Here is a 26,217-nt window from a genome sequence, read left to right on the forward strand (position 1 = left end):
AGCTAGGAGTAATCCCTGAGCTTTGCTGGGTGTGGACCAAAAAACAAATGAGGGTTGAGGGTGGGGATAGGGGAACAAAGAAAAACCACCAAGACAAACTCTTGAGTAGGTAGCATACCCCAGATGCTCGTTCTTCTTGGTTCTGTTTTGAAACCTCTGGACTTAGTAGGTAGCCACTGCCTTAGTAGAGCACAGCCAAAGAGCAACCCCCAAGCACAGACCTGAGTAATGCTCCTGAGTACTGCCAGTGTGACCTCTCCCCACACTCACACAGAAAAAGTTCAGTTTTGCATTTCTGGGTACCTCCCAAAACCAACTCCATTATCTTTCCTAAAAGTTTTGGCAAAAATATTTTATAGTTTCAGGCCACTCTAGGCTCTGCACTCACAAATCACTCCTAGCAGTCTCGGGGAACCTTAGGGGATGCTGGGGATCCAATCTGGGTCAGTCATGTAAAAGGCAAACGCCCTAACCACTGTGCTGTCATTCATGCCCTGCAAATTCTCTTACTAATTTGCTTGATACCAGAACGAATAGAATTTTAACTAGAGCTTGTCATGAAAATCAAATGCAGTTTTGTCACTAAATCCGCCCACCAAAAAGCCAAGGGGGCTGTAGTGGACAGTGGACATTGCCTACATGTCCTACTGGGGTCTAGGTTCTGGAAATCCAGCTCATGAAATGAGCCGGGAGTGGGGGGGTTGTGCATATCCTCAGGAGAACACATGGGAGTGTCTACTCATGCCCTCAGACCAACACATTAGATGTCTCAGGACACATGGGGGAACCCATGCCCCTCAGGACAGCACATGAGGTCTACTCAGGACATGGGGTTTTATAAGCACCTCAGGATCACATGGGGAGTCTACTTATGCCCTCAGGGAGGGCACATTGAGGGGGGTCTACTCATCACCTCAGGGTGACACATGGGGGGCTTCTAATCATCTCAGGATGACATGGGGATCTCTACTCATGCCTTCCAGAGGAAACATGGGGTCTACTCATCACCTCAGGAGGGACACATTGGAGGGTCTATTCATCACCTCAGGATGACATCGGGATCTGTCTACTCATTGCCCTCTGGAACGACACATTGGGGGGGGGGTTACTCATGCCCTGAGAAGGCTACTGAGAGTGCTTATTCCCTCAGGAGAACATACACCAGAGCCAACCTCAACCATTGCATATATCGATTCTGCCCCCTAATGTGACAAAGGCCAAACTCGGTCCCCTTGCTCCTGTTTCAAAAACTAAAGCTAAAAGATAATGTGCACGAATGAAGCAGCGGGGCTGGGTGGCGCTGAGATTCAGACTCAGATACCTGGCAGAGGGGGACCAGGGAGACTGTTTACTTATGTATTAGATATTTATTACTTTTGGGTTTCTACATCATCTTCCCCCACAGGAATGAAGGGCTCATTGGGACTTCGAGATCACTGTAGGGGGTGAGTGCGGAAGGTAGACATTTCCTGGATGGCCTCCACTTAGGGGAGGAGTCAGAGAATTGTGACATTCTCCGAAATGGCCTCTGCCTCGTAATAGTTCTTGGCGCTGGATACGGGTTTTCCTTTCAGGTTCTCTATGAGCTGCTGGAGTCTCTTGGCAAAAGAAAGTGCTTGTGGAGGCTTCATGGATGAGAATGAGGATGGAGGACGAATTGGAGGACGGACCTGAGGTCGGCCGGTAGACGACTGGATATGGATTGTAGGGGAGACCCCCCAGGTCGGGTGGAGAGTGAATCGGGGGTCGGGTCAGGGGAGGGTGTTGGGGCACAGTTGGGCGATTGGGCTGAGTGACAGTAACAGGATGAAGTATAGTGTTGAGGTCGTTGAGGTCGTTGAGGTGCCAGGGGCGGTCTCCCAGGGGCGGTCTGGACGGAGTATTCTGCTGGACTTGGAAATGCCAAGGCGGGTTAGCTGCCGGGTAGTTGGCAGGTAGAGGCTGGGGACTCGTTGAGAAGTGGAAGAGAGGGGCAGCTGGATCATGTGCAGGGCATTCATGCCGATCTTGGATGCGATCCCAGTTCAGGTAAGGCCAAGTAGATGTGTAGACTCCAGGGCGCCGGGTGCGCCCACAGCCAGTGCCCCAGCTGGTGACCCCCACGACCACAAAGGCGTTCGGCCACGCTGTCTCTGCACATGAGGGGGCCCGCCACTGTCCCCCTGCCCAGAAAGGACAGAGATCACCCTCTGTCCAGACCACCCTCCCTCCTACCAAGGGCAATTGCTCCAGAGAGGGGACACTGTGACCATGAATCAGTCATTAATCATGTGAGCCCTATGTCAAGACTTGGGGGGTGTGAGAAGGGAGCTTGTCCCAGGGTCCTTCACAATGAGGAGGCAATTTCCTTGGGAACTTGAGGAGGATAGGGGTGGGGGAGGATGAGGGTCAGAGTTCTAAATGTGGCAGCTGGTTCTCTGTGGGAGCAGCCAGCAGGGCGAGTTCACCTGCTATAGGTGCTACAAAGGGACCCAGAGAGGAGCTGGGCGGGTGGGGCAGTTACCTGGCAGGTATCCACCCTGCCTTCAGGGTAACCTGCGCATAGGTTGGTGGCGTGGATCCTTCCGTTGTAAAAAGTAGGAGGAGTTGCACTGCATGCTGCTTATGAGGTCCACACGTGCCTCCTGCAATATCGGTGAGACCCTGTGGACTGCAGCCCAGACACTCAGTGGTCAGTGGAAACCAGAAGACAACCCTGGACAGCCTGCCCCCACCAGCCCCACATGTCGCCAGTGTCTGGACTTCCCCTGTGCCTCTTTGAGGGGTCTGACAGCCAGTGCCAAGGACAATTCCCTGACCCCCCAAACTGCAGCTCAGAGCCCTGGACCCAAGCCCCGCCGAGCAGATGTCTCAGCCACACTCCCCTCCTGAGCTAATATCCAGGCCACACAGACCACTGCCAGCTCTTTGTCATTCAGCTCCCCCACCCTGTCTGAAGACCCATCGCCACCGCCACACTACCCTACCTAGGGACCAGACCCTCCACTGCCCTTCCCCATGTGTCTGCATCTATCTGGATAGGATTCTCCACACTCCTCTTTGCTTTGGAGTTGGTTCCATACCCAGCGGTGGTTCCTCTTGGCTCTGTGCTCAGGGATCATTCATGGCAGGGCTCAGGGTACTACATGCTATTCTTGGAATTGAAAATGAATTGGCCACAGCAAGGCAAGTGGCCTTGTATTGGTAATTATGGCCTCTGACCTGGGAGCTCATGTTAGCTGCATGTAGGGGTGCAGAGCTGGTCAATGCCATAAGTACACAGGGACTTCCTGTCCAGGTAGTCCCACAGACTGAAAGATCTCCAGCACATCAGCAGTTCATGACATGAAAGCACAGTGGGTGGTGGGATGTCTGGCATAGCTGCCCAGTTTAGCCACAGGGCCCTTAGCCAGTATTCAGCCCTGGGACTACTCCCTTGGCTCTTATGCCCACAGGCATAAGCTCTGTGTATGCAGAGCCCTAGAGGCATTGGCACTGATGACGACAATTGAGAGAGCCCTAAAACCCCACAGCAAACACAGCATCCAAGCAGTTGGTCTGTAAAGATTCAAGTGTTCTGAAACAGAAGTGTCCTCAGCTGTAACACTTTGGCTACATGAAAATAGAGGGGCCAGAGCTATGTAGTTTTTACCTTGCAGGTGGCTGACACCAGGTTCTATTTCCAGCATCCCATATGATCCCCCAAGCCCTCCAGGAGTGATTTCTGAGTGCAGATTTTCTGGAGGCACTGCCAGGTGACACCCCCACTACCTACAAAATAAAAAAAAAAGAAAAGAAAAAGAGAGCCAAAGCAATAGTACAATGGACATTGTGTATGGCCAACTGGGTTTGATCTCTGGCACCCCATATGGTCTTGAGCCCCACTAGGAGTGACTGCTGCAATGAGAGCCAGGAATAAGTACTGAGCACCCCCAGATATGGCTCCCAAAACAATAAAAAATAAAAATAAGTCTCGTAGGATAATTCAACATGCAGGGGCCGGATAGATAGCATGGAGGGTAGGGCGTTTGCCTTTCATGCAGGAGGTCATCGGTTCGAGTCCCGGTCGTCCCATATGGTCCCCCCGTGCCTGCCAGGAGCAATTTCAAGGCCTGGAGCCAGGAATAACCCCTGAGCACTGCCGGGTGTGACCAAAAAGCCAAAAAAAAAAAAAAAAAAAAAAAAAAGAAAATTCAACAAGAAGAGAAATAACCTAGAAATATTTTTGCCCCTACCCAAAGCATCTGCATTTGAGAATCACTAAAAAGGAACCCCTGGATGTGGTAACAAGTCTAATTTGCAAAGAGACCTATGGATACCCTTCTAAGCAAGGGCCCCTAGCTGCATGGACAGCCTTGGTACAGGAGGTTCCTTTTCTGAGGAGCAAGCAGACAAACCAGCAGCACTAGCAAACCAGCCCTCAAGTGTGGGAAGAATTCAGGGAAAAACCCTCAAAACGGGCTGAGAGCCAGAGCGCGATAGCATGCGCAGGGAGGGTGCTTGCCCTTGCGGCACCCGGCCAAACCCAGGTTCAATCCTCGGCATTCCATAGGGTTCCCCGCCCACCCCACCCCCCAGCCTGTCAGGATTGATTCCTGAGTGCATAATCAGGAGGAACCCCTGATTGCCACTGGGTGTGGGTCCCCCCCCAAAATGGGGCTCAAGTGCAGTACAGCAGGTAGGACACTTGCCTGAAAACAGGGTTCCATCCCAGCACCCCACATGGTCCCCCAGGCACTGCCAGGGTTGATCCCTAAACACAGAGTCAGGAATAAGCCCTGACTTATTACACTTCTAGGTGTATTTCCAAAACAAAATAAAAAAGAACCTCAAAATTGATGGGGGTTTGTTCTCCCAATGCTCAGATTTACCCTTAACCAGATCAGTGACTACCAGGCCGTGAATTTTTGGCTCTCACAGAAGCTGATGGCAGTCTGACTTCATGTCTTCCTATACCTAATCGAACTAGTGAGAGCGCATATGTCCCTGGGCAGTTTGGCACAGTACACTGAAGCCCCAAGCCGCCCAGTGCAGGCTGCAGGTTGCTGGGCAGAGTTGGGGTCTTGAAACAAGAGACCTGGGCTTAGTGGCCCTGGTGCGCTGTTTTCTACTCAGGCAGGAATGCCAAGGCCCTGGGGGAACCCTGCCACCAAAAACCTCTATCAGGTTTGCTTGTCAGGTGAGTTCTGGGGTCAGCGTCTCCAATTTCCAGAGCCATTCCCCCAGAGCCTGAGGGCCCAGGTCAGACAACCTTTCCCAGCCACTGTCTGAGAACTCCATGGAGCTCATGGGCGCTGTTGTGTAGCTCCCATTGGGCAGAGTGTCCCAAACAGATCAGACCTACAGCTGCTTTTTCTGAAACAAAGCCACTCAGCAACCCTGAGATCAAAGTGCCCCCCCCTCCGCTATGCTTAGGGGCCTACATGACCAGTGCCCTGCCTGGAGGTGGGAAATGAGTGCCACGTGAGACTCAGAGTGGGCCCAGTTGGGCTGAGAAGGGGGGTATGCATTCAGCACAAGGCCCCGGCTACTCCTGGGACTGCCTCTTCTACAAGCCCACCCAGGAAATGGCCACCAGCCCCCGGGTCCTCACCATCCTCTCTTAAGAAGCCCAGCCCGGCCACCCAGCATGTCTGGGGCACGTGGGAGGTCCTGCTTTGAAGTGGGGCAGGCAGCAGTCCCCGATATAGGGCCCGCACTGGACCGGAGGCGTGATCTTCACGGAGGGCGATGTCCGTTGATCTCCAGTGCTGCGGATGTATCTCTCATGCGATAATTATTCTCTCCACATAGCGACTCCAGCTGAGGCGGCCTCTCACCTGCTGGTCGTTCCCAAACACAATATTCCCTGGCTCCAAAAATCAGCCTCCATTCATACACGTTCCCTGCAGGGACAGAATGGGCCCCCCTCTGTTTTTCTCTGAATGGGCTTGGCTAGAGAGGAAACCTGGGCATGGCCTCCCTGAGCCATCCACCTGCCAGGAGACACAGTGCCGTTCCTCATGGGAGCCCTTCAGGACCCACTTTTTTTTTTTTTTGGTCCTGCTCTAAGCTCAGAAATCGCTCCTGGTAGACTCAGGGGACCATATGGGATGCCGGGATTCGAACCACTGTCCTTCTGCATACAAGGCAAACGCCCTACCTCTATGCTATCTCTCCGGCCCCAGGACCCACCTTTTTTTAGTGAAGCAGTGTGCAGCCGTCAGCAGCCAGTGAGAATTGAGCAACGTGCCTCCACAGGCGTGGAACCTCCGGTTGTTTTCGTAGGTGTAGACCTGGAGGCTGACCATCCAGGGCCAGGCTCCTAAGGCGGCATTCTGCCCTCCTACGACCCGGAGCCCACCTTGCGGGTTCTGCCTGAACCGTATCCCACAGCGACCACTGCAGAGAGATGATGTACAGTTCAAGTCCCGATGGGCACAGCAGGGGTGGGGTGGGGTGGGGCGGGGGATGACACAGTTCAAAGGACCCAGGAAAGAATTTCAGAGTTGCTGAGTCTGGCATCTTGGGTCACCTGGTCAGTAATCAGGGATGTCAGAGCAGATCAGATGGACCTCGAACATGGAGATCCTGTGTCCAAAGGGAATTGGAAGGGCCTGGGGGTGAGGACAATCTTGGGGTGGAAGGGGAGGAGAATCAGGGCAGTGCCCATGAGGGTGCCACAGGGTGATGCTGAGAAACCCACACGGGGTGAGAACTTGGCTGAGGACAGTGTATGGGGAGTAACCGCTGACAATGTAGCCAAAATCACATGTAGAGGTGCAAGCTTGGGGACTGATCCCCCAGTCAGAGGCAATCCCTGGACAGAGACCTGACACTGCCTGGACCCTCAGATACTAAGGAAGGCCTAGGGAAGTGAGACCCAGTGTGACTTGGCAGGCCTAGGCCAGGCAGTGTCCTGGGCACTTCTGTGTTGAGAACCCTAAGAAAAGCCTTCAGAGTAGTGCTGGGTAGGCAGTGGCTAGGCCCTGTATCTAAGCTACTGTCCCTTGGAGGACATGTGTCAGTTGAATCAGGACTACTGCCTCTGTCTCTCTCTAGGATTGAGCACCTTGACTTAGGGGCCTCCCCTAAGGCCCAGTTTGGCTCCCTCGCTGGTCCCTACTGAGCACCCCTGCATGAGACCCAGAGTCCAGAGTACGTGTCCCCCGGCTCCCAAGGTTGACACTTACTCACACGTACTGTTCTCTCTGGCGGCCCACAGACACTGCCAGGAGGAGCAGAGCGGCAGTTGGCAGCATCTCCACCAGCCTCCTGCCCTTGCCTGGTACGGAATCTCCATGACCTCACAAGGCTTGGAGGGCTCCTGGCCAATCAGCTGGCAACCCCCCTGGGCCAGGCAGGGGCTTAGCTGGATGGTGCTGTCTGTGGTGATGCCCAGATTCCTGCTCAGGGACATCCTGGTCATGGGGATTTCGGGTCACAGGCACATCCAGGGCCTACTTTTTCTGTCACTTGTCCAAGATTCATAGCTACACAAAGGCTTAAGGGTCACCCTCTAAAAAAATAAAGGCAACTAACTCCTTCACTTAGTTGAGGGAAACTCAACCCCTGGGACACTGGCATGCTGTGCTCAGCCCAGCAGTCATTCACAGGCCTCAGTGGGTCTCCTCCAGACTGCTTCTGCCAGCCACAGCACCGATCCCCTCTCCCACCAATGTGGTGGGGATGTGATGGGACCAGGTCACACACACACTGGTGACTCCAGAGGTCCCAGCATCAGTGATGTTTGGCGTACTCTCAGGCATGTGGACAGTACAAGGACTCAAACATGCTCAGCCAACAAGCTGTCCCAGGCCTCGAGCGAGCAGGACTGAATGAATGGCTGAGCCTATGTGACTCTCCAGGACTTGGAACCATAAACCTATTTATGGGACCAGAGAAATAGCACAGCGGTAGGGCATTTGCCTTGCGTGTGGCTGACCCGAGAGGGACTTGGTTTGATTCCTAGCATCCCATTAGGTTCCCCAGCCTGCCTGGGGCGATTTCTGAGTGTAGAGCCAGGATGACCCGCACTCCACTGGGTGTGGCCCAGAAACCAATCAATAAAGTTGTTTTTGTTTTTGTTTTTTTATTTTAAAAATAGGGCCGGCGAGATAGCATGGAGGTAAGGCATTTTGCCTTCCATGCAGAAGGACAGTGGTTTGAATCCCAGCAACCCACATGGTCCCCCTGCCTGCCAGGGGCGATTTCTGAGCGTAGAGCCAGGAGGGACCCCTGAGTGCTGCCGGGTATGACCCAAAAACCAAAAAAAAAAAAAAATTTTTTTTTTAAATAGGGGCCAGAGCAGTGGCGCAAGCAGTAAGGCACCTGCCTTGTACCGCTAGCTAGGACAAATGTGGATTCAATTCCCCCGGCGTTCCCATATGGTCCCCTAAGCCAGGAACAATTTCTGAGTGCATAGCCAGGAGTAACCCTCTGAGCGTCACTGGGTGTGGCCTCCAAAAAATTAAAAATAAATATGTTTATGGTGGTCAGGACTGTGTCCATCCTGTATTTCTGAGTTAGCATTCTCTCATCGCAGACCTCTGAAGCATGTGCTGTCCCCAATACATCAGAGCCCATGTCCTGGTCACCCGAAGACCAGGATGAACCATATGCCCAGCAGCTGGCAGCAGAATGTCTGCCTCAGAGCAGGACTCCCACCAGCACCTCATCCCTGGAAGAGCTAGCCCACAACCATATACCCCACCTTAGAGGAGGAGGGTCACAATCCCAATTCTGCTCTCCCTGAGCACCTCATCTCATGAAGTGTCACACTTTATACTCAAAGTGAGGCTCTGACCACTCCCCTCTCTCAGGTGGCTCAGGTACTCTCCACTTTCATCTCAAGAGCTGGGTCTTCAGTCGGGGCCTGAGGCCATGGGTCCTTGTCCTAAGCTCAGGGACTGAGGTGGCTGCTCACTCTCAGTTGCAGTGGAGGACAGCACTTGAGAGTTGCTCTCTGCTGGCCAGTCTATGCCTAAAGGAGAAGAATTATCTCCATCCCCACCCCAGAAACTGTCCTTGCAGTGACAGCAGGATGACACCAGACGCTCAGGCTCCTTGCTGGACACAGTCAGGCCTCTGCAACATCTCTGCTCCCACCTCTTGTGGCCTTCAGGAGGACCTGTTAGCCATTCCCCCATTCTCCCCTGTGTGACCTTACCTGCTGGTAAGACCTGCCCATTTCTGGGAGGGGTCTTTGGGAAGTGTGAATAGGATTACCTGAGGGGCAGAAAGAAGATTTGGAGGATGGAGAGAAGATGGGGGAGAGTTGCAGCAAGGGAGAAAGGATCAGGAGGAGAGATGGCTGAAAGAGGTATAATGCAGGGCCAATAATGAATCTGGCTTGAAAGATTATGATAGGCCACACATGTTGGCTAAGGCCTTGAATAAAGCTGGTATCTCCTGAAACCTGCCTGTGGGGTTGCCCGCCTATCCTGAACCTGCAGATCTGCCAGCTGAAGGGGATTGCAGACACATGGCCCTGGGCCAGCAGAGAAAGGCCTCACCTCTCCATCCTCCTTCATCCAGCCCCATCCAAGGCATATTCAACAGAGGACCCACCCTCAGCTCCCACGTGACTTCAAGGCCCTGAGTGTTTGTGTTTCTTACCTGAGTGGATGTGGACTTGTTCCATCCCCCACATTCAGGAGCCTTCTCCCCTGACGGGCCCTGTCAAGCTTCTCTCAGCTCTGATCCTCATTACTCTGTCAGATGATCTTACTCACCACTACAGGTTGCAGCATGGGAGCTGGATAGTACGAAGGTGACGGACTCCCGCTTCAGGAGTCCAGTTGGATATGATAAAGTAACTGAAACATACTTTGGATAAGCTTTTAAGAAATGGTATCAAGAATTAAGGTTTGCAACCATAAGGTACATAAAGGAAACTGTGGGCAGACATTTCGTGGCAATGAAGAAAAAGGCGTCTTCAAGAAACGAAATACCATTGACCCAGGAAGTAGAAACAAAGTAGATAAAGGGGACTGTTGGAGTAACCTGTTTCACTCTATTTAGGATAAATCTTTTTTAGTCTTGTCACTCATGGACTGGGAGTACCTCTGGATTGGCCCCCTACCCCCGACGCATTCTCCACCCATGGGGGTGGGTCCTTCTCTTCCAATAAAGACCTCCGGACACAGGGAGAAGCTGCTTGCGGTTTCGGTTCTAGGCTGGCCTATCTGCCTGCTGGTATCTTTTGCCAGCTAGCGGAAAGCTTTGTGGTGGAAGTTTCCTGAACCTGTTTTATTCCTTCAACCTTGTGTAGCTTAATTGCTGTGTCAATGTTGGGGTTCCAGACCTGCGCTTCCCAATTCGCCCCGGGAAAGGAGGGACAAGACTTCCAATACAGGGGACTATATTAAATTAAGAAGCTTCTGTGCTTCAAAGGAAATGATGACCAGATACAAAGACTGCCCAACAGAGTGGGAGAAATTATTATCCTAATACCCGATGTTAGGGTCCAAGCAGATAACCCGACTGGTGCTGAGAGTCAAAGATCACCTCTGATAATGTGAAAATGCTAAAGGGAGTTTATTCATGATAGCTGGGGCACTCTGTCATGAGACAAAGCCCTGTATGAAACTAACATGTGGGTTATGTAGAGTTAACAGGCTTCAGCAGGCCAAGTATTTCATTGGTTGATACAAGCAGTTTAACTTCCATAGTATACATGATTGGTTCAATTTTCATTTTCATTTCCCTGCATCCATCCCTCACACAGGTGTCTCCCGTCTCACAGATGACCTAACTCCTGCCACCCACCCCCCACACCCCCCGCCCAATCTGGTATCGATACCGTTTGGGCTGAAAAACAAAATGGCCATCATAATAAAGAGGCTTTGGCCTGGGAATGCCAGGGGGAGCAGTGTCTGAGAAGGGGAGGGAAAGAGGTAAATAAACTTTGAAGCTGCTACAGGCTTGATGCTTATTATAGCTTCAAGGTCTGGGAAACTTTTAAGCAACTTCAGGCTTGTTGTTCCTTAAGATGAGTTAGAACTTCAGGGTTTGGAGTCATCAGAGGCTGGGGCCTAATACCCAGCTGAGAAGGGGTAATACCTAATGTATCAAAGGCACTGCTATAATTTGACAAAAAGAAAAATCCAAAGCCATCAAAAATTTCGGGCGATATGAACAGAATATCCTCAAGATGAAATACAAATGGCAAAAGGCACATGAAAAATATGTCCCACATCATTAATCATCAGGGAGATGAAAATCAAACAACAATGAGATATCACCTCACTCCACAGAGATGGAACCACATCAAGAACAAGAATGGGGAGGGGCCGGGCAGTGGCGCTAAAGGTACAAGTGCCTGCCTTGCCTGCGCTAAGCCTTGGACGGACCGCGGTTCGATCCCCCCGGTGTCCCATATGGTCCCCCAAAGCCAGGAGCAACTTCTGAGCGCATAGCCAGGAGAAACCCCTGAGCATTACCACCGAGTGTGGCCCAAAAACAAAAAAAAAAAAAAAAAAAAAAAGAACAAGAATGGGGACCAGAGAGATAGCACAGTGGGTAGAGGTGTTTTGCCTTGCACGTGGCCAACCTGGGTTCGATCCCATACAGTCCCGAGTCTGCCAGGAGTGATTTCTGAGTGCAGAGCCAGGAGTGACCCTGAACACTGCCAGGTGTGGCCAGAAACCAAAAAGAAAAGAACAAGAATGAAACCTGAGATAGCATGGGAGGTAGGTGTTTGCCTTGCATGCAGAAAGACGGTGGTTTGAATTCCAGCATCCCATATGGTCCCCCAGCCTGCAGGAGCGATTTTCTGAGCATAGAATCAGGAATAACCCTGAGTGCTGCCGGGTGTGACCCAAAATCCAAAGGGGGGAAAAAAAGAATGATAGCACAATGAATATTTTACTTGCCCTTACACACAACCAACCCCGGCTCAATCCTTGACATCCCATATGGTCCCCTGAGTCTCCAGGATCCCTGAGTGAGAGCAGGAGCAACACCTGAACATAGCCAGGTGTGTCCCAAAAACAAAAACAAAACAAACAACAACAACAAAGAAGAACAAAGAACAACTAGTGCTGATGTGGATACAGGAAAAAAGGATTCTCATGCTGGTGGTCTAACTTTGGGGAGAAACAATATAAACTTTCCTAAAAAAAATAAACAAAATGCAACTAGGTATTGGGCTTCCATTCGACCAGAATACCTCTGCTGGGGATAATCCCTAGGGTTAGGGTTAGAGGACTGTAGATAAAACCAGTGATGTTGGATCCTGGGCAAGTTCACAATCAGGCAGCTGAGAGTGAAGTGGAACAGCAGAGGATGAAGTGCTTACAGATTCAAACGATCTGCAAGCAACTTCGGGGAGATTATTTGGTTTATTTTAGGTGAGAGTGGGAGACGGATAATGTGCCTCAGCCAATCAGGATAGGGGCAATTAGGGTGTGTGAGCTCTGTGTATTTAGGAGAAAGCAGGGGTGTGAGCTCAGTGTGTTTTAGAGGGTTATTAAAAAGGGAGTTCTGTGTGTTTAGAGGATTAGAGGAAAGCAGGGTGCCTGCTCTATGTGTTTAACTACATCTCTACCTTTTCTGTTTGCTAAACACTAGAAATTGAGATGGTCTTGACAGGCCATGCTCTCTTGTATGGACTACTTTTTTCTGCATGAGGCAGGATTCCAGATTCAGAAGACTCATTGTATCCAGAGCAGAGCTATGGTTTAAATGACCAATCATTGTTCAATATCATGATTAACCACAGCCTGGACTGTCCAGAGGCGGTGTGACTCATTGTGCCATTTTTTTTTGACAAAAGCACGTGTCTGAACCAAGGTTTGGAGAGCCGTGTCTGCAATAGCAGTGTAGCAATGACAGCATTCGTCTTAAAATTGTGGCAACATGAGTGGATGGATCTGAAATTGCAGGAAGCCTCAGAGTAGGCATGTCACGACTTCTGTCATGGTCCTTTCAGGCTGATGGCAGCCATACCTGTTGCCTAGCTGTTAGTAACAGTTTTCTGAAGGAAGAACCCTAAACTTGAGAAGGAAAAAGTAAGACAGGTAAACAAGGCACAATCATGACCAGAAGCTTTTTTAAGGGACAGGGTCAAAAGGAAGAGTGCCTCAGGTGAGCACATAGTGATGTTCATGTAGAAAGAGGAACTAAAGGAGTCAGGAGAGATGCATAGCAGTAGGACATTTGCTTTGCACCACCCGATCCAGGACAGATGCTGGTTCAAATCCCAGCATCCCCACAAGGTTCCCCGAGCCTGCCAGAAACAATTTCTGAGTGCAGAACCAGGAGTAAACCCCTGAACACTGCTGGCTGTAACCCAACCCCCCACCACCAAGAAAAAGGAATTAAAATTCAAAATAAGCAAAATGATTATAGATAGATTAGCAAGACCCCAATAAAATAACCCTAAACAGAAGTACTTATGTTCCTAGAGCCAAACTCATTTTGCGCCTGAAGAGAATATAGCTGACACTGGGTTCCAGATGAAGGCTTTATTATTCTTCTATGGGCTCAGAAATAGTTTATTTCACCAAAACCATGTCTTGAAGTAAGGCATGGTTTTCTCTCCACCTTTATAGTAAAGTAAAAGTGACTGTTATTTAGCATTAGTAATAATAAGAGTAGTAAGAGCTGCAATAATAACTTTTTTTTTTTTTTTTTTGTGATGTTTGGGTCACACCCAACAGCGCTCAGGGGTTACTCTTGGCTCTATGCTCAGAAATCGCTCCTGGCAGGCTGGGGGAACCATATGGGATGCCGAGATTCAAACTGACGTCTTTCTGCATGCAATGCAAATGCCTTACCTCCATGCTATCTCTCCGGCCCTGCGATAACTATTTTTTTAATTAAATATAATTTTTATTTTAATCATAGTGGCTTACATATCATTGACAATAATATTTTAGGTACATATTAACATAAAATCAGGGGAATTCCCATCACCGATTTGTCCTCCCTCCACCTCCATTCCCATCCTTCTTCCCATAACCTCTTCCCTTACCACCCGGGGCTGCTAGAATAAGTGGTCCCCTCTGTGCCTAGCTTACTACTTAGTGGTCTTACACCTATTTGGTCTTGGTACCTCCCTTATTCCCGCCCCTTGGGAGGCGGGACTAGATAGTTCAAGTTATGCAGTTTTATTTGAAGAAGAGGAAAAGTAATAACCTAGAGAAAAAAAAGAAAAAAAGAATCAGATACTCCGGAAATGGGCGAAGTCCTTCTAGAGGCTTTATCCTTGGTTTGAGAGACGAAGGGGAAAAAGAAGGTGAAACACCACAACAGTACATAAAGAACTGTCTTGGGGAAAGTAAAAGACCCCTATCCCCCATTTCTTTTAGTTAGTGGCTGTTGCTTTAAGACATCACACTTGAGCTCTTGGGCTTTCCCAAGTCCCATGTCATTGCCAAAGTAGCACAAAAACCTGATCCCTGTTCCATCTGAGGTCCTCAATGGGACCCACATTTTGGAGTGTTAGAATGTAAGGGCCAATCTCAAAGCCACTGAAACTTAAGTCAAGCCAATATGACAAATGTTCAGGGTTTCTGTAAGATCCACCTGTAACGTTTGAATTTTGGAGTTCCTAGGCATAATATATGAGAACATCCATTTTACTGGATCTATGCAAACAAAGATATTGCCACAATAATTAAATATGTAAAATGTGCTTCTATCTTTCCATTCTTATCATAAATGCAATTTACCTGTTTGCAATAGATCATAGAGCAAAAGAAGAGCTATTAAGATCTATAAAGGGGAAGGCAGAGAGATAACACAGCAGCGTTTGCCTTGCAAGCAGCCGACCCAGGACCAAAGGTGGCTGGTTCAAATCCCGGCGTCCCATATGGCCCCCTGTGCCTGCCAGGAGCTATTTCTGAGCAGATAGCCAGGAGTAACCCCTGAGCACCACAGGTGTGGCCCAAAAACCAAAAAAAAAAAAAAAAAAAGATCTATAAAGGGGCCAGAGAGATAGCATAGAGGTAGAGCATTTGCCTTGCATGCAGAAGGATGGTGGTTCTAATCCCAGCATCCCTTATGGTCCCCCATGCCTGCCAGGAGCGATTTCTGAGCATAGAGCCAGGAGGAACCCCTGAGCGCTGCCGGGTGTGACCCCCCCTGTAGAATCAAATAATTAATTTATTTATTTATTAATAAATTGATTATTTGATTCTACATCTGGCGCTCCGAACTCTGACCCAAGAAACTCCGGACTCTGGGACCCAAGAAAACAGCGATGATGGTGAATTTTCTGCTTTTCAGTTTTCATTTTGGCTCTTTTTGGATGCACTGAGCCCAAAACCCTGGGCCACGTGCCACAATTTTCAAAGATGGCCGACACCCCCATCTGGGGGCTCAAAGGCCATTGAAACAAAGGTGATGGAAGCTTGCATCACCTCCATCCCAGGCCCAGGCCCAGGACTGACACTTTGTTACAATAAACAAAAACCTCGGTCTCCTCAAACACTAATTAAAAGCCTCGATTGGAAACGGAGGAGAAAAAAGACTGTATTTAAAGTGGACTGATTTTCTGAGAACAACCTTCGGCTTGAATTTGGATTTCGACTTTGAAAACTTTGGACTGGACTTTTACAACTCTGAACATCCAAAAGCCCTCTGCAAAAAAGCTGTGGCTGAAAAGCTGCTTCCAAAGTGCGCCAGAGGGGGAGAAAAGGCAGCTGCAATCAGCCAAGAACTCCCGGCCCTGTGGCAAAAAAAGCGGCAGCCCAGAAGTGCAGCTTGGCTCGGCTCTACTCCGGAAAAGTGGCAAGCCTGGAATCCACCCTCCAGATCACAAAGGTGAGATGGCGCAAGCGAACCGGCCTGCAAAAAGTTTAAAGAAGCCACGTGGTGAGATCAGCGTGGGACAAACCAGCATCTGGACTTTAGGTGTAGGGACTAAGCGGGTAGTCATATATTTTACTCATAGTTGGTGATGGGATAAGTTTTAGTTAATTAGTGGTTAAAAAAATAAAAATAAAAGTAAAGGGAGTAATAACAGCTTAGCCCATTTAAAGATCTAATTTCTAACCGCCTGCATCTTTGTATTGATTTAGTCATTTTCTTTATAATTTAAATGTTTTGTTTTCCAGTTAATATTTTCGATTGCAAAATGTTTTACTGTGTGTATTTTAATGTACTTAGGCCTGTTTTTAAAATGTATGTAATGCATTTAAGCTGTAGTACTTCTGTGTAGGGAAGGTTAATAGGAACAGAAAGTTCCCCCAATATAGTTTAAAAGTATAGGAACATGAAAGTTCCGGAATAGTGCTTGGTAAAAAAAGCATTAAGAGAATATTAAGTTACAGATGTATAGAATATTTTGCAGAAATGTTATGTTTTTGAAAAGGGCTGGTCTATTAATTTTCACTTTATTACGTTGTTGTATGAAAATATTAACCCACCTTTGTCTAAAGGTGGAGTCAGAATTACAAAAGGGTCTTTATATTTCAGAAAAGGGGGGAAATGTAACTCCACCCTGAATTTAGGTGTAGCTACCTGAGACCCACCCATATCTGGAAGGGTCTTGGGAACCAGATATTATGTGTGATCTTACCCTGCCAAGACCCCGCCCATCCTGGGAGGGGTCTTGGAAGAGGTAGTTATAGCCTTTGAGCCAGGGGATTAGAGGCCTCTACCCTGCTGGGCTCTCTGGCTTTGGGTCTTTGCCTCTTTTGGTCTTTGACCAGGATGGAGGTCAAAGGAAGATGGCTGAAAGGAATTAAGACGCAGGGCTAGCCTAGAATGGCTGAATGCTTAATTGGTTAGGATATTGGCCACACCATGTGGTGAAGTAGGGCATGAATAAAGCTGATGCTTCCCTGATGCCTGTCTCTGGATGAGTCTGATTCCGTCATTCACCTGGGCCTGGGACCCCGCCGGCTGGATGGGGGTTGCGGAGCCACGTGGCCTGGGGTAGCAGAGAGAAATCCTCCATCCAGGTCCATCTTTAATATTTGATTCTACAACCCCCAAAATCTATAAAGGTAGAAAATACAGTTTAACCAGCAATATAGTGACTGATGCACATAGGTTCAAGAGAGAAACCTAGAGAAAAGTTAAAAGATGGTTCCTTCCTCGTCCAGAAACTGAGACATTAACTGAGGCATTGTGTGCCCTGTGTGTTTCAGTATAGGGAAATGAAAACAAAATGCAGAAAGACATCTGCATTTCTATATTCATTACAACATAATTCACAATAGCCAGAATCTGGAAACTACCCAAATGCCCAAGAACAGATAATTTTTTTGTTTTGTTTTTGGTTTTGTTTTTGGAGCCCACACCTGGCGATGCTCAGGGGTTACTCCTGGCTGTCTGCTCAGAAATAGCTCCTGGCAGGCACGGGGGACCATATGGGATACTGGGATTCGAACAACCACCCTTTGGTCCTGGATCAGCTGCTTGCAAGGCAAACGCCGCTATGCTATCTCTCTGGGCCCAAGAACAGATAAATTAATAAAGAAACTATGGTACATTTACATGATAGATACTATGGCAGCTGTTACAAAAAATCATAAAAATTTGGGGTTGGAGGAGAGATAGCATGGAGGTAAGGTATTTGCCTTGCATTCAGAAGGATGCTGTTTGAATTCCGGCATCCCATATGGTCCCCCAAGCCTGCCAGGAGCAGTTTCTGAGCATAGAGCCAGGAGTAACCCCTGAGTGCTGCTGTATGTGACCCCACCCCCAAAAAAAAGAAAAGCGAAAGAAAAATCATAAAATTTGCTTATACAAGGGTGGACATGGAGAGTATCATGCTAAGTGAAATGAATCAGAAGGAGAAAGACATACATACAATGACTGCACTTGTGTGTAGGATGTATTTAAAAAACAGTATAAGAAATAAATACACACCAAAGACAATAGAAATATTGGTTAAGACAGAGAGGGGGCCAGAGCAGTGGCTCAAGAAGTAGAGCATTTGCCTTGCCAGCAATAAACCTAGGATGGACCGTGGGTTCGAATCCCTCAGCGTTCCATATGGTCCCTAAGCCAGGAGCAATTTCTGTGGCCATAGCAAGGAGTAACCTCTGAGCATCACCGGGGTGTGGCCCAAAAACCAGAAAGAAAAAAAAAGACAGAAAGGGACACAATGACAATAATAGATGGAAATGATCACTTGAACAAGAACTAGGAAGTGAAAAGAAGTGAAGTGATAGGTATTGATACCCTTTGTTATAAACTAGAAGGGAATGTTAGAATCTAAGTTTATTTTATTTTATTTATTTTTGTTTTGAGTCACACTCAGCCACGCTCAGAGGATTACTCCTGGCTCTGTGCTCAGAAGTTGCTCCTGGGAGGTACAGGGACCATATGAGATGCCGGGATTCAAACCCATCGCTCATCCTGGATCGGCTGCTACAAAGCAAACGCCCTACCCATCGTGCTATCTCTCCAGCCCAGAATCTAAGTTTAGAACCAAATTTGATCTATAATTAACTGTTAATTGTTTTTTTGTTTTTTTTTTTTTTTGGTTTTTGGGCCACACCCGGCAGTGCTCAGGGGTTACTCCTGGCTGTCTGCTCAGAAATAGCTCCATGGCAGCACGGGGGACCATGTGGGACACCGGGATTCGAACCAACCACCTTTGGTCCTGGATCGGCTGCTTGCAAGGCAAACGCCGCTGTGCTATCTCTCCGGGACCAACTGTTAATTGTTAATTCTGCTTCTGTACTTAGCTTTGCTTTACCTAAGTGTGGCCACATTACAAGCCCAACTCAAGAGTGTGTGAAACTGGAACTAGGCCCAGAAGATAAAACCAATTTCTGGAACCTGACCATGCAAGCACATACCAGGTCCAGATGGCCAACCACAAAGTGCAGAATGACCTCAGATAGATAGCAGAAGAATGTACAAACTGAACACTGTGCCTTAGGGTCTAAGAGATAAGATTTCCTTTTTGCTATACAGCTCACCAGGGGGTCTCAACTCGCGGGCCGTTTGCTGCCCTCCGTACAACATTTTGTGGCCTCTGCCCTAGAGAAATCTTTTTTTGTTTGTTTTGTTTTAGTTGTTTTGGGTCACACACCCCAATGTTCAAAGCTTACTACTGACTTTGCACTCAAGGATCACCCCGACTTTGCCTCCTGCGGCCCCCAGGTAAATTGAGTATTGAGACCCCTATAGGTTTGAAACCTATGCATTTGTCTGATGCAGTATAAGAACCAATAGTTTTAAAGGTCAATTGTGACTATATGGAAACCCCCTAGACTCCCTCTAAAAGATGACTTGCATGGGCTGGAGAGATAGAATTGGTGTGGGCGACCGTACACCCACATATTCAATGGATTTTTCACCGCTGCCTGATTCAAGCCATAAGTTTGCATAGCCCTGAGCCAAAAGAACCTGCAAATAAATTTAGCTCACCACAGAGAATCTGGCTTAACTAGATTCCTTAAATCTTTCCATGGAACCTGTTTTTTGTAACTGCTCTCATACAACGCAATTATAGATAGGTTTTTGTAAGGTTCAAACTGTAAGATCCATTAAGGATTTGCTTCCCCCTCCCCCCATCCTGCCAGGTTTCTCTTATCCTTCCCGCCATCAAAATGTGTCTGCTCCCATTGGTTTAAAATCGTTGTACCTGTACAAATCTGATTGGTTTAAGTTTTAATCCTATGTTTTTGCTCCTCCCACTGAAGCAGGGCATAAAAACTCTGCTTGCTCCCTCAATAAACCTCTTGACAGGAACTCAGCTTGAGCGTTTTATTAACTTCTATGGCTTAATTTTTTAGGTGTTCACAAAAGAGCTTAACACTTGCGAAATTATTTGTATTCGCCTTCTACCTTCTGTCCTGGTTGAGAGAAAGCTGCTGGCCGGAGATCTCTCCCATTAAAGGGCAGAAGCAAGGAGCGAGTACAAGTGGCGCCGCAACGTGAGTGTTTTGATCCCACGTGTTCATCCCGTCGGCTGGAGGCAGGCGAATCCAGGAACTTACGCGGTAAGACGTCGGTAAACCCCCATCAGGGGTGGGTAAGCTCCCATCAGGAGTGACGCTGCGTAAAGTCAGCCTTTCTTTAGTGTGCACACTTTTTATTTTTGTGCCGACCTATCGTCCCACAATTGGCTCTTTGGGACTCCTGTGCCTTTTTTACTATGGGCAACCCCCTCAAGCACAGAAGCCAAATTCATTGCTTAATATTCAGTCTGAATTGAAACGCAGACATATAGAAGTTACCAAAAAACGTATTTGTAATTTCTTAATGTTTTGATCATAATGTTTGCCAAAAATCTAGTGTTCTGGGCTCCCTCTCATCTCTGTTTCCTTCCTCCTCTATCCTTCATCAGCCAATTCCCTAACCTTGGCCTCCAGCTTTTCTGTCGCTGCAAAACAAAAGCTGCCTTTAAAAATCTCCCTGGCGTTTCTCGTACCCTGCCATAGGCCTGCCTCAGCTCCGTCCTTGCTCCGCCAAAGTTTTTACTCCCTCCTTAGCTGGCAATTGCTACAAACAAAGTCTTTAATTAAAAAAAGCCTCAGAAAGCTGTTTCAAGCCGTATAACCCCGAGCCCCTTACTCGCTCTCCTGCTTGAAATCTATTGGGGGGCGGCGCTGTCATCCCCCGCTGAATCACGCAATATTGTCTACACAGCGCTTAAAGCTGAACTCTTTGTCTCTTGCAAAGTTAACTTTTTCTCCGCTGTATAAATCCCTTTCCTTCCGGCAAGCAAGCACAGATTCTAATCTCTGAGCTCATAGCTGGCTTCACCTTAAAGGGACAGCACCCATTTTCCAAATCCCAGCTTGAACCCGGTTCCACACGTGGCAACAAACTTTTGCTACCCCCCCCCCCCGCCCTCCTGGCCATGCGGCCAGCTTCAGCAAAATTCAGCGAGCAGGGCGAAAAACCCCCATCCCTTAGTATACCCTCCCCTCAGGTTTTTTATGGTTGTCTCTCTGTTACATATGTTCCTTTTTCCTGAGTTGGGATTGCCTAAGTGAAATGTTTTTTCTAAAGATAAAGGCCACAGTTGGTAAAATTAAAAAGTCTTAAATGTGTTACAAAATGTCATAATAAGTTCTTTAACCTACGCAAATGGTGACGTATATGTGGCATACTTTGTACCTGTTTTTAAAACTGTAAGTTTCTGTGTAGCTAAAATGCAAAACATAAAAAAAATAAAATAAATAAAATAAAATAAAATAATACAAGTAAGCAAAACAAGTTGGTCAGCTTTCCTTAACAATATGTGTAAACATTCCAAAACACTCTGAGCTAAACCTAAGCTCTTTTAAATGCATAATAAATATAGAAGTATAGCATTGCCATTTGAAAAACTTAAACCAAATAATCTAAACCTTGAAAGTGGGTAGGCAGTTCAAACAGTGGCATAAAAGCCATTTCAACAAAAAAAAACAATATAATAACTAGTTAAATAAATTTGTTCATAAATTATTGTTCATAAACTTAAACCTTAAGTTGCTTTGTCCCTTTTCTCAATTTCAAGCTTAAATTTAAACTCAAAGGTAAGTACAAATAATTTTGCATTTTCCAAGTTTAATCTTAAGTTGTCTCTGTTCATGTTGTGGTTAGCCCTTTTTTAAAATATATTGTTAATTAGTATCATAAAAGTAACTAAATTTTATAAGCAAATTAACAAGTATTAAAAATAATTTTGGTCTTAAGCTCTAGGTGTGTAAATGCATCAAATGTCTTTAACTATATTTTATAATGTCTAAACATTTTTGTTAATTTGGTATCTAATATTTTTTTACAAATTATTCACTAAAGTCTTCAAAGTAAAAACAGTTGTTTTTTAAAGTCATTTTTTTTATACCTTTAATAATCATAGTTCATGCTCTTGTGTTTAATCATAAAATTTTTTTTTTTTTTTTTTTTTTTTTTTTGGTTTTTGGGCCACACCCGGTGACGCTCAGGGGTTACTCCTGGCTATGCGCTCAGAAGTCGCTCTGGCTTGGGGGGACCATATGGGACGCCGGGGGATCGAACCGCGGTCCGTCTCCTAGGCTAGCGCAGGTAAGGCAGGCACCTTACTCGAGCGCCACCGCCCGGCCCCTAATCATAAAAATTTTAACACTTTATTACAGCTGTCTTACTATTCTACTGTGAAACCAATTCATAACAAACCTGTTCATTTTCAGCAAATAATATCATACTTCAGAGTGGAAACTTCTTCTACAGTGTCTCCCCTAACCATTTCACTTAACAAAAATTTTTAACTGCTAACATTTTACTTCATGTTTTAAAACTTCAATTAAAAATTGTTTTAAAAATGTTTTGTGTTAAATTTAAACCTTAAAATTTATTTTCAGCAAAGTTCCACTCCAGCTACATTAACAGAATTTTTTTTACAAACATGCCGGCTAAATATTTAAAAGCGGCTTGTCAATTTTTCCAATGCAAATTTTGAATAAATCCTCTTGTCTGTTCATGTGTGTGTGTTATGCGTGAAAGTGGCCACAATGTTGTGTTTCGTGTTGTTTGTTCTGTCTGTTTATTTGTTATTTTTTGCATTCATGATAAATACAATTTTTAAAGCCTTATCTATTTTTGAAATTTCAATTAATTTTTTTTTTAACCTGGCTTAGTCTAGTCATCTAACTAACTGTGAAATCCTGCTAAAAAATCCTGTGCTAAGCTAGCTTTGTTCTATCAGCCATGGGCAGAAACAGTAGGGGATGGTAAACCCCAAAAATTTCTCAAATGGCCATCAGGAATAATTTTTTCCTGGAGCATTTTTGGACTTTACAATCACCCAATTTTCTGCTATGTGTAGTTAAGGCCAATAGAATAAGGCCAAATGTGGCTAGAAAAAGAAGCATCTAGCTTTAAAATAATAACTAATAAGTTTAAGAAAAATCATTTAAGTTCAGTTTAAAGGTTTTTGAACAATTGGCTATTATTAATTATAAAATTTTTTAAAGTGCTAAAGTCTGGCAAAAGTCAGAAGGCATTCCTGTGGCATTCAAAAATAATCATTTTACCTCCTGCCAAGTTGTTTTCTTATAGACCTCCTACAGCTTCCTGCAGTCCTATCTTCACCCACTTCAAAAGAGCCTGTCACCCCTCCTGCTAGCCCACCATTCCTGCCGGACCTGTTTCTGACTGACTCTGCCTAAAGGGAATGCTGAATGATACTCTGCCTGGCAGCCCTTCTATAAACCTTCAGCATGCCCACTGCTACCAACGACCCTGCTAACCTCCACTGGGAAGCTGAAACTCATCAAGGCACAACACTTCCATCTTCATTGAAGCCCCCAACTCCACTTAACATTCTCCCCATATTGTTACTGAAATGTTTTTTGCTTATCATAACTATTAGCTTTGTTAATGCCTAGATTAACCATCAAACCTGTTGGTCCAGTTTCCACCTCAAACCTCATCCTGCAGCTGGTCAACGCCTCCACCATCACTGACCCTGCCTATCTGCTATTCATCTCAACCGCCCTTCTGCTTTGGCGACCCCCTGCCTGTCTCTGACCCCTTCGCTCTGCAATCCAGCTCCAAGCCTCACTTCAGCATCACCTTGAAACAGGTGGTGAAACTTGGACTTTGCCTTTTGGTACCCAATATGATTCCCCCTATTGAAAATTGTAATCAAATTCTTGTCATTAATTCCTCCTTTCAGTTCATAATTGCCCCCAATTTAACGTTTCCTACCTGTTTTACTGGTTTATCTCCCCACATTGTTTCACATTTGTTTTTTCAGTCCTAGAACTACTGTGTTTTGGTTGTTTTAATGCCTAAATTAACTGTTAAACCTGAAACTAATTTATTACCCCTTAAAGATAACTCTGTGTCTCTCTCCCGCCGCAGGAGACAACCAGTTACTGCTCTTACCCTTGCCTTATTAATGGGCCCGGGTATTATTGGTGCTGGCACAATAATTTATTCATTAATTCCTACTCTAAAATCTGTTAATGCCTTAAGTCTAACTGTTGTTAAAAATGTTTACAAACTTAAATGTTTACATTACTTACAGCACACTGTTAAATCCCTAGCAAAAATAGTGCAGCAAAACCACCGTGTTTTAATTTGGTTTCTTTTTTTTGAAGGAAGGAGGAATCTGTGTAGCCCTTAAAGAAGAATGTTGTGTTTTTAAGGATGAAACAGGTTTAGTTAGAAATAGCATTCAACGTATAGAGGATGATTTAGTAAATAGACAAAAGGATTTAGAGCAGAATGAGAGCTGGTACAAAAATTGGTTTTCTACTACTCCATGGATAACAACAGTGCTCCCAGCTTTTTTGGGACCCTTCATTGGCTTCATGTTGCTAGTTTCTTTTGGTCCTTGGGTTTTTCGCAAACTCACCACCTTCGTGAAGAATCAAGTGGATGAAGCAACCAGAAAAAACTCAAAAGTTTTATACCAACAACTATGCACCTCAGAAGACCAGCTGACGCCTGACATCTCCCCTCCTGCCAACTCTCCACCACTTAAGTTTGAAGTTATCGAGGAGCTGGCACATAGACCTCAATCTGTGCGCTCGCGCCTTGCCAAGCTTTGGAAACAACTGACTCAAGGGTAGCAGATGCGGTGACTGGAAGCCCCACACCTCTTCACCCAGTGTGGCCAGTCCACCGAGGCATATCTGTCCTTTCCATATTGTATACTAAACAGGGGGAGATGTGGGCGACCGTACACCCACATATTCAATGGATTTTTCTCCGCTGCCTGATTCAAGCCATAAGTTTGCATAGCCCTGAGCCAAAAGAACCCTGCAAATAAATTTAGCTCACCACAGAAAATCTGGCTTAACTAGATTCCTTAAATCTTTCCATGGAACCTGTTTTTTGTAACTGCTCTCATACACGCAATTATAGATAGGTTTTTGTAAGGTTTAAACTGTAAGATCTATTAAGGATTTGCTTCCCCTCCCCCCATCCTGCCAGGTTTCTCCTTATCCTTCCCGCCATCAAAATGTGTCTGCTCCCATTGGTTAAAATCATTGTACCTGTACAAATCTGATTGGTTTAAGTTTCAATCCTATGTTTTGCTCCTCCCACTGAAGCAGGGCATAAAAACTCTGCTTGCTCCCTCAATAAAGCTCTTGACAGGAACTCAGCTTGAGCGTTTTATTAACTTCTACGGCTTAATTTTCTAGGTGTTCACAAAAGAGCTTAACACTTGCGAATTATTTGTATTCGCCTTCTACCTTCTGTCCTGGTTGAGAGAAAACTGCTGGCCGGAGATCTCTCCCATTAAAGGGCAGAAGCGGAGACGAGTACAGAATGGAGGTAGGCTGTTTGCCTTGCATGCAGGAGGACGGTGGTTCAAATCTCAGCATCCCATATGGTCCCCTGAATCGCCAGGAGCGATTTCTGGGCGTGGAGCCAGGGGTAGCCCCTGAGCACTGCCAGGTGTGACCCAAAAACAAAAACAAAAACAAACAAACAAACAAACAAAAAGACTTGCAAGCTGTTTGTCGGGGTCTTTGCCTAATAAGGGGCAACCCCAGCATGCTGGTAATTGATTCCCTTGCCTTTTGCTGTACTTTGATCTCCTTGGTGGTCTTTGTGGGATGGATTCTGAGTCAGGAAGCTAACACCTTCAGTAATAGTATTGAAAACTTGCAAACTGTTGTGCTGAAAGAATAAAAATGGGTGAATGGGAGATAGATAGATGATAGAGAGATAGATAAATAAATAGATAGATAAATAAATATAATAAATAACTATATGTAAATAGAGATAGATAAATAGAGATATGATAGAGAGAGACAGAGAGCAAGAGAGAAGAAAAGTGTCTGCATAGAGACAGGCTGGGTTGGGGTGGAATAGGACAATGGGAGGGTAACTGGGGGAAATTAGGAAAACTGACGGAGGGAAATGAACACTGGTAAAAGGGTGGGTATTAAAACACTGTATGATCAAAACTCAACTGTCGACCTTTTTAACTCATAGTGATTTAATTGGAAAAAATTCGGGATGTAATAGGAAAGTCTGAATTATTTAAAAATAGTGGGAGTCTGAAGTTCTTACTGGTCCAGCTCCAGAGACTCATTCTTTTCTCAAAAGAGATGTAAACCAAGCCATGAAAAATTATGGGCACACTGGCCACTAAGCCAAAAGCTGGCTATCTCTGGAGGAAAGAGTGAGCCTCGCCCCTGCTCTACTGAAGCCATGCCTGCTGTATCCAGCACCCTTAATCATCATTTTGCCTATAACCCTGTCTCACCACTTCTCTACGATTCTCTTCAAGTATACCAGTCTGACTAAACTTCAGATATGCTAGTATCTGGGTTGATATCATCAGGGTTTTTTTGGAATGAGGGCAGGCACCCTCCTCCCACATCCTCCTTCTTCAGGGAAGCATAGCAGCTGAGA

The 26,217-nt window shown here is 46.4% G+C and overlaps 1 protein-coding gene across 1 annotated transcript; it reads right to left on the reverse strand.

The window, feature by feature from the left end:
• Positions 1-1,496: 1,496 nt before the first annotated feature.
• Positions 1,497-7,220, reverse strand: ACR (acrosin). The gene is given in 13 exon segments (XM_049771496.1): positions 1,497-1,691; positions 1,854-2,018; positions 2,020-2,144; positions 2,147-2,162; positions 2,504-2,578; positions 2,580-2,650; positions 5,573-5,623; positions 5,626-5,749; positions 5,751-5,774; positions 5,776-5,887; positions 6,154-6,360; positions 7,152-7,177; positions 7,179-7,220. Coding segments are annotated over 13 exon segments (1,233 nt in total).
• Between the last annotated feature and the right edge of the window lie 18,997 nt (positions 7,221-26,217).

Source organism: Suncus etruscus, chromosome 4, assembly GCF_024139225.1.
Source record: "Suncus etruscus isolate mSunEtr1 chromosome 4, mSunEtr1.pri.cur, whole genome shotgun sequence".
NCBI classification, from domain to species: Eukaryota; Metazoa; Chordata; class Mammalia; order Eulipotyphla; family Soricidae; genus Suncus; species Suncus etruscus.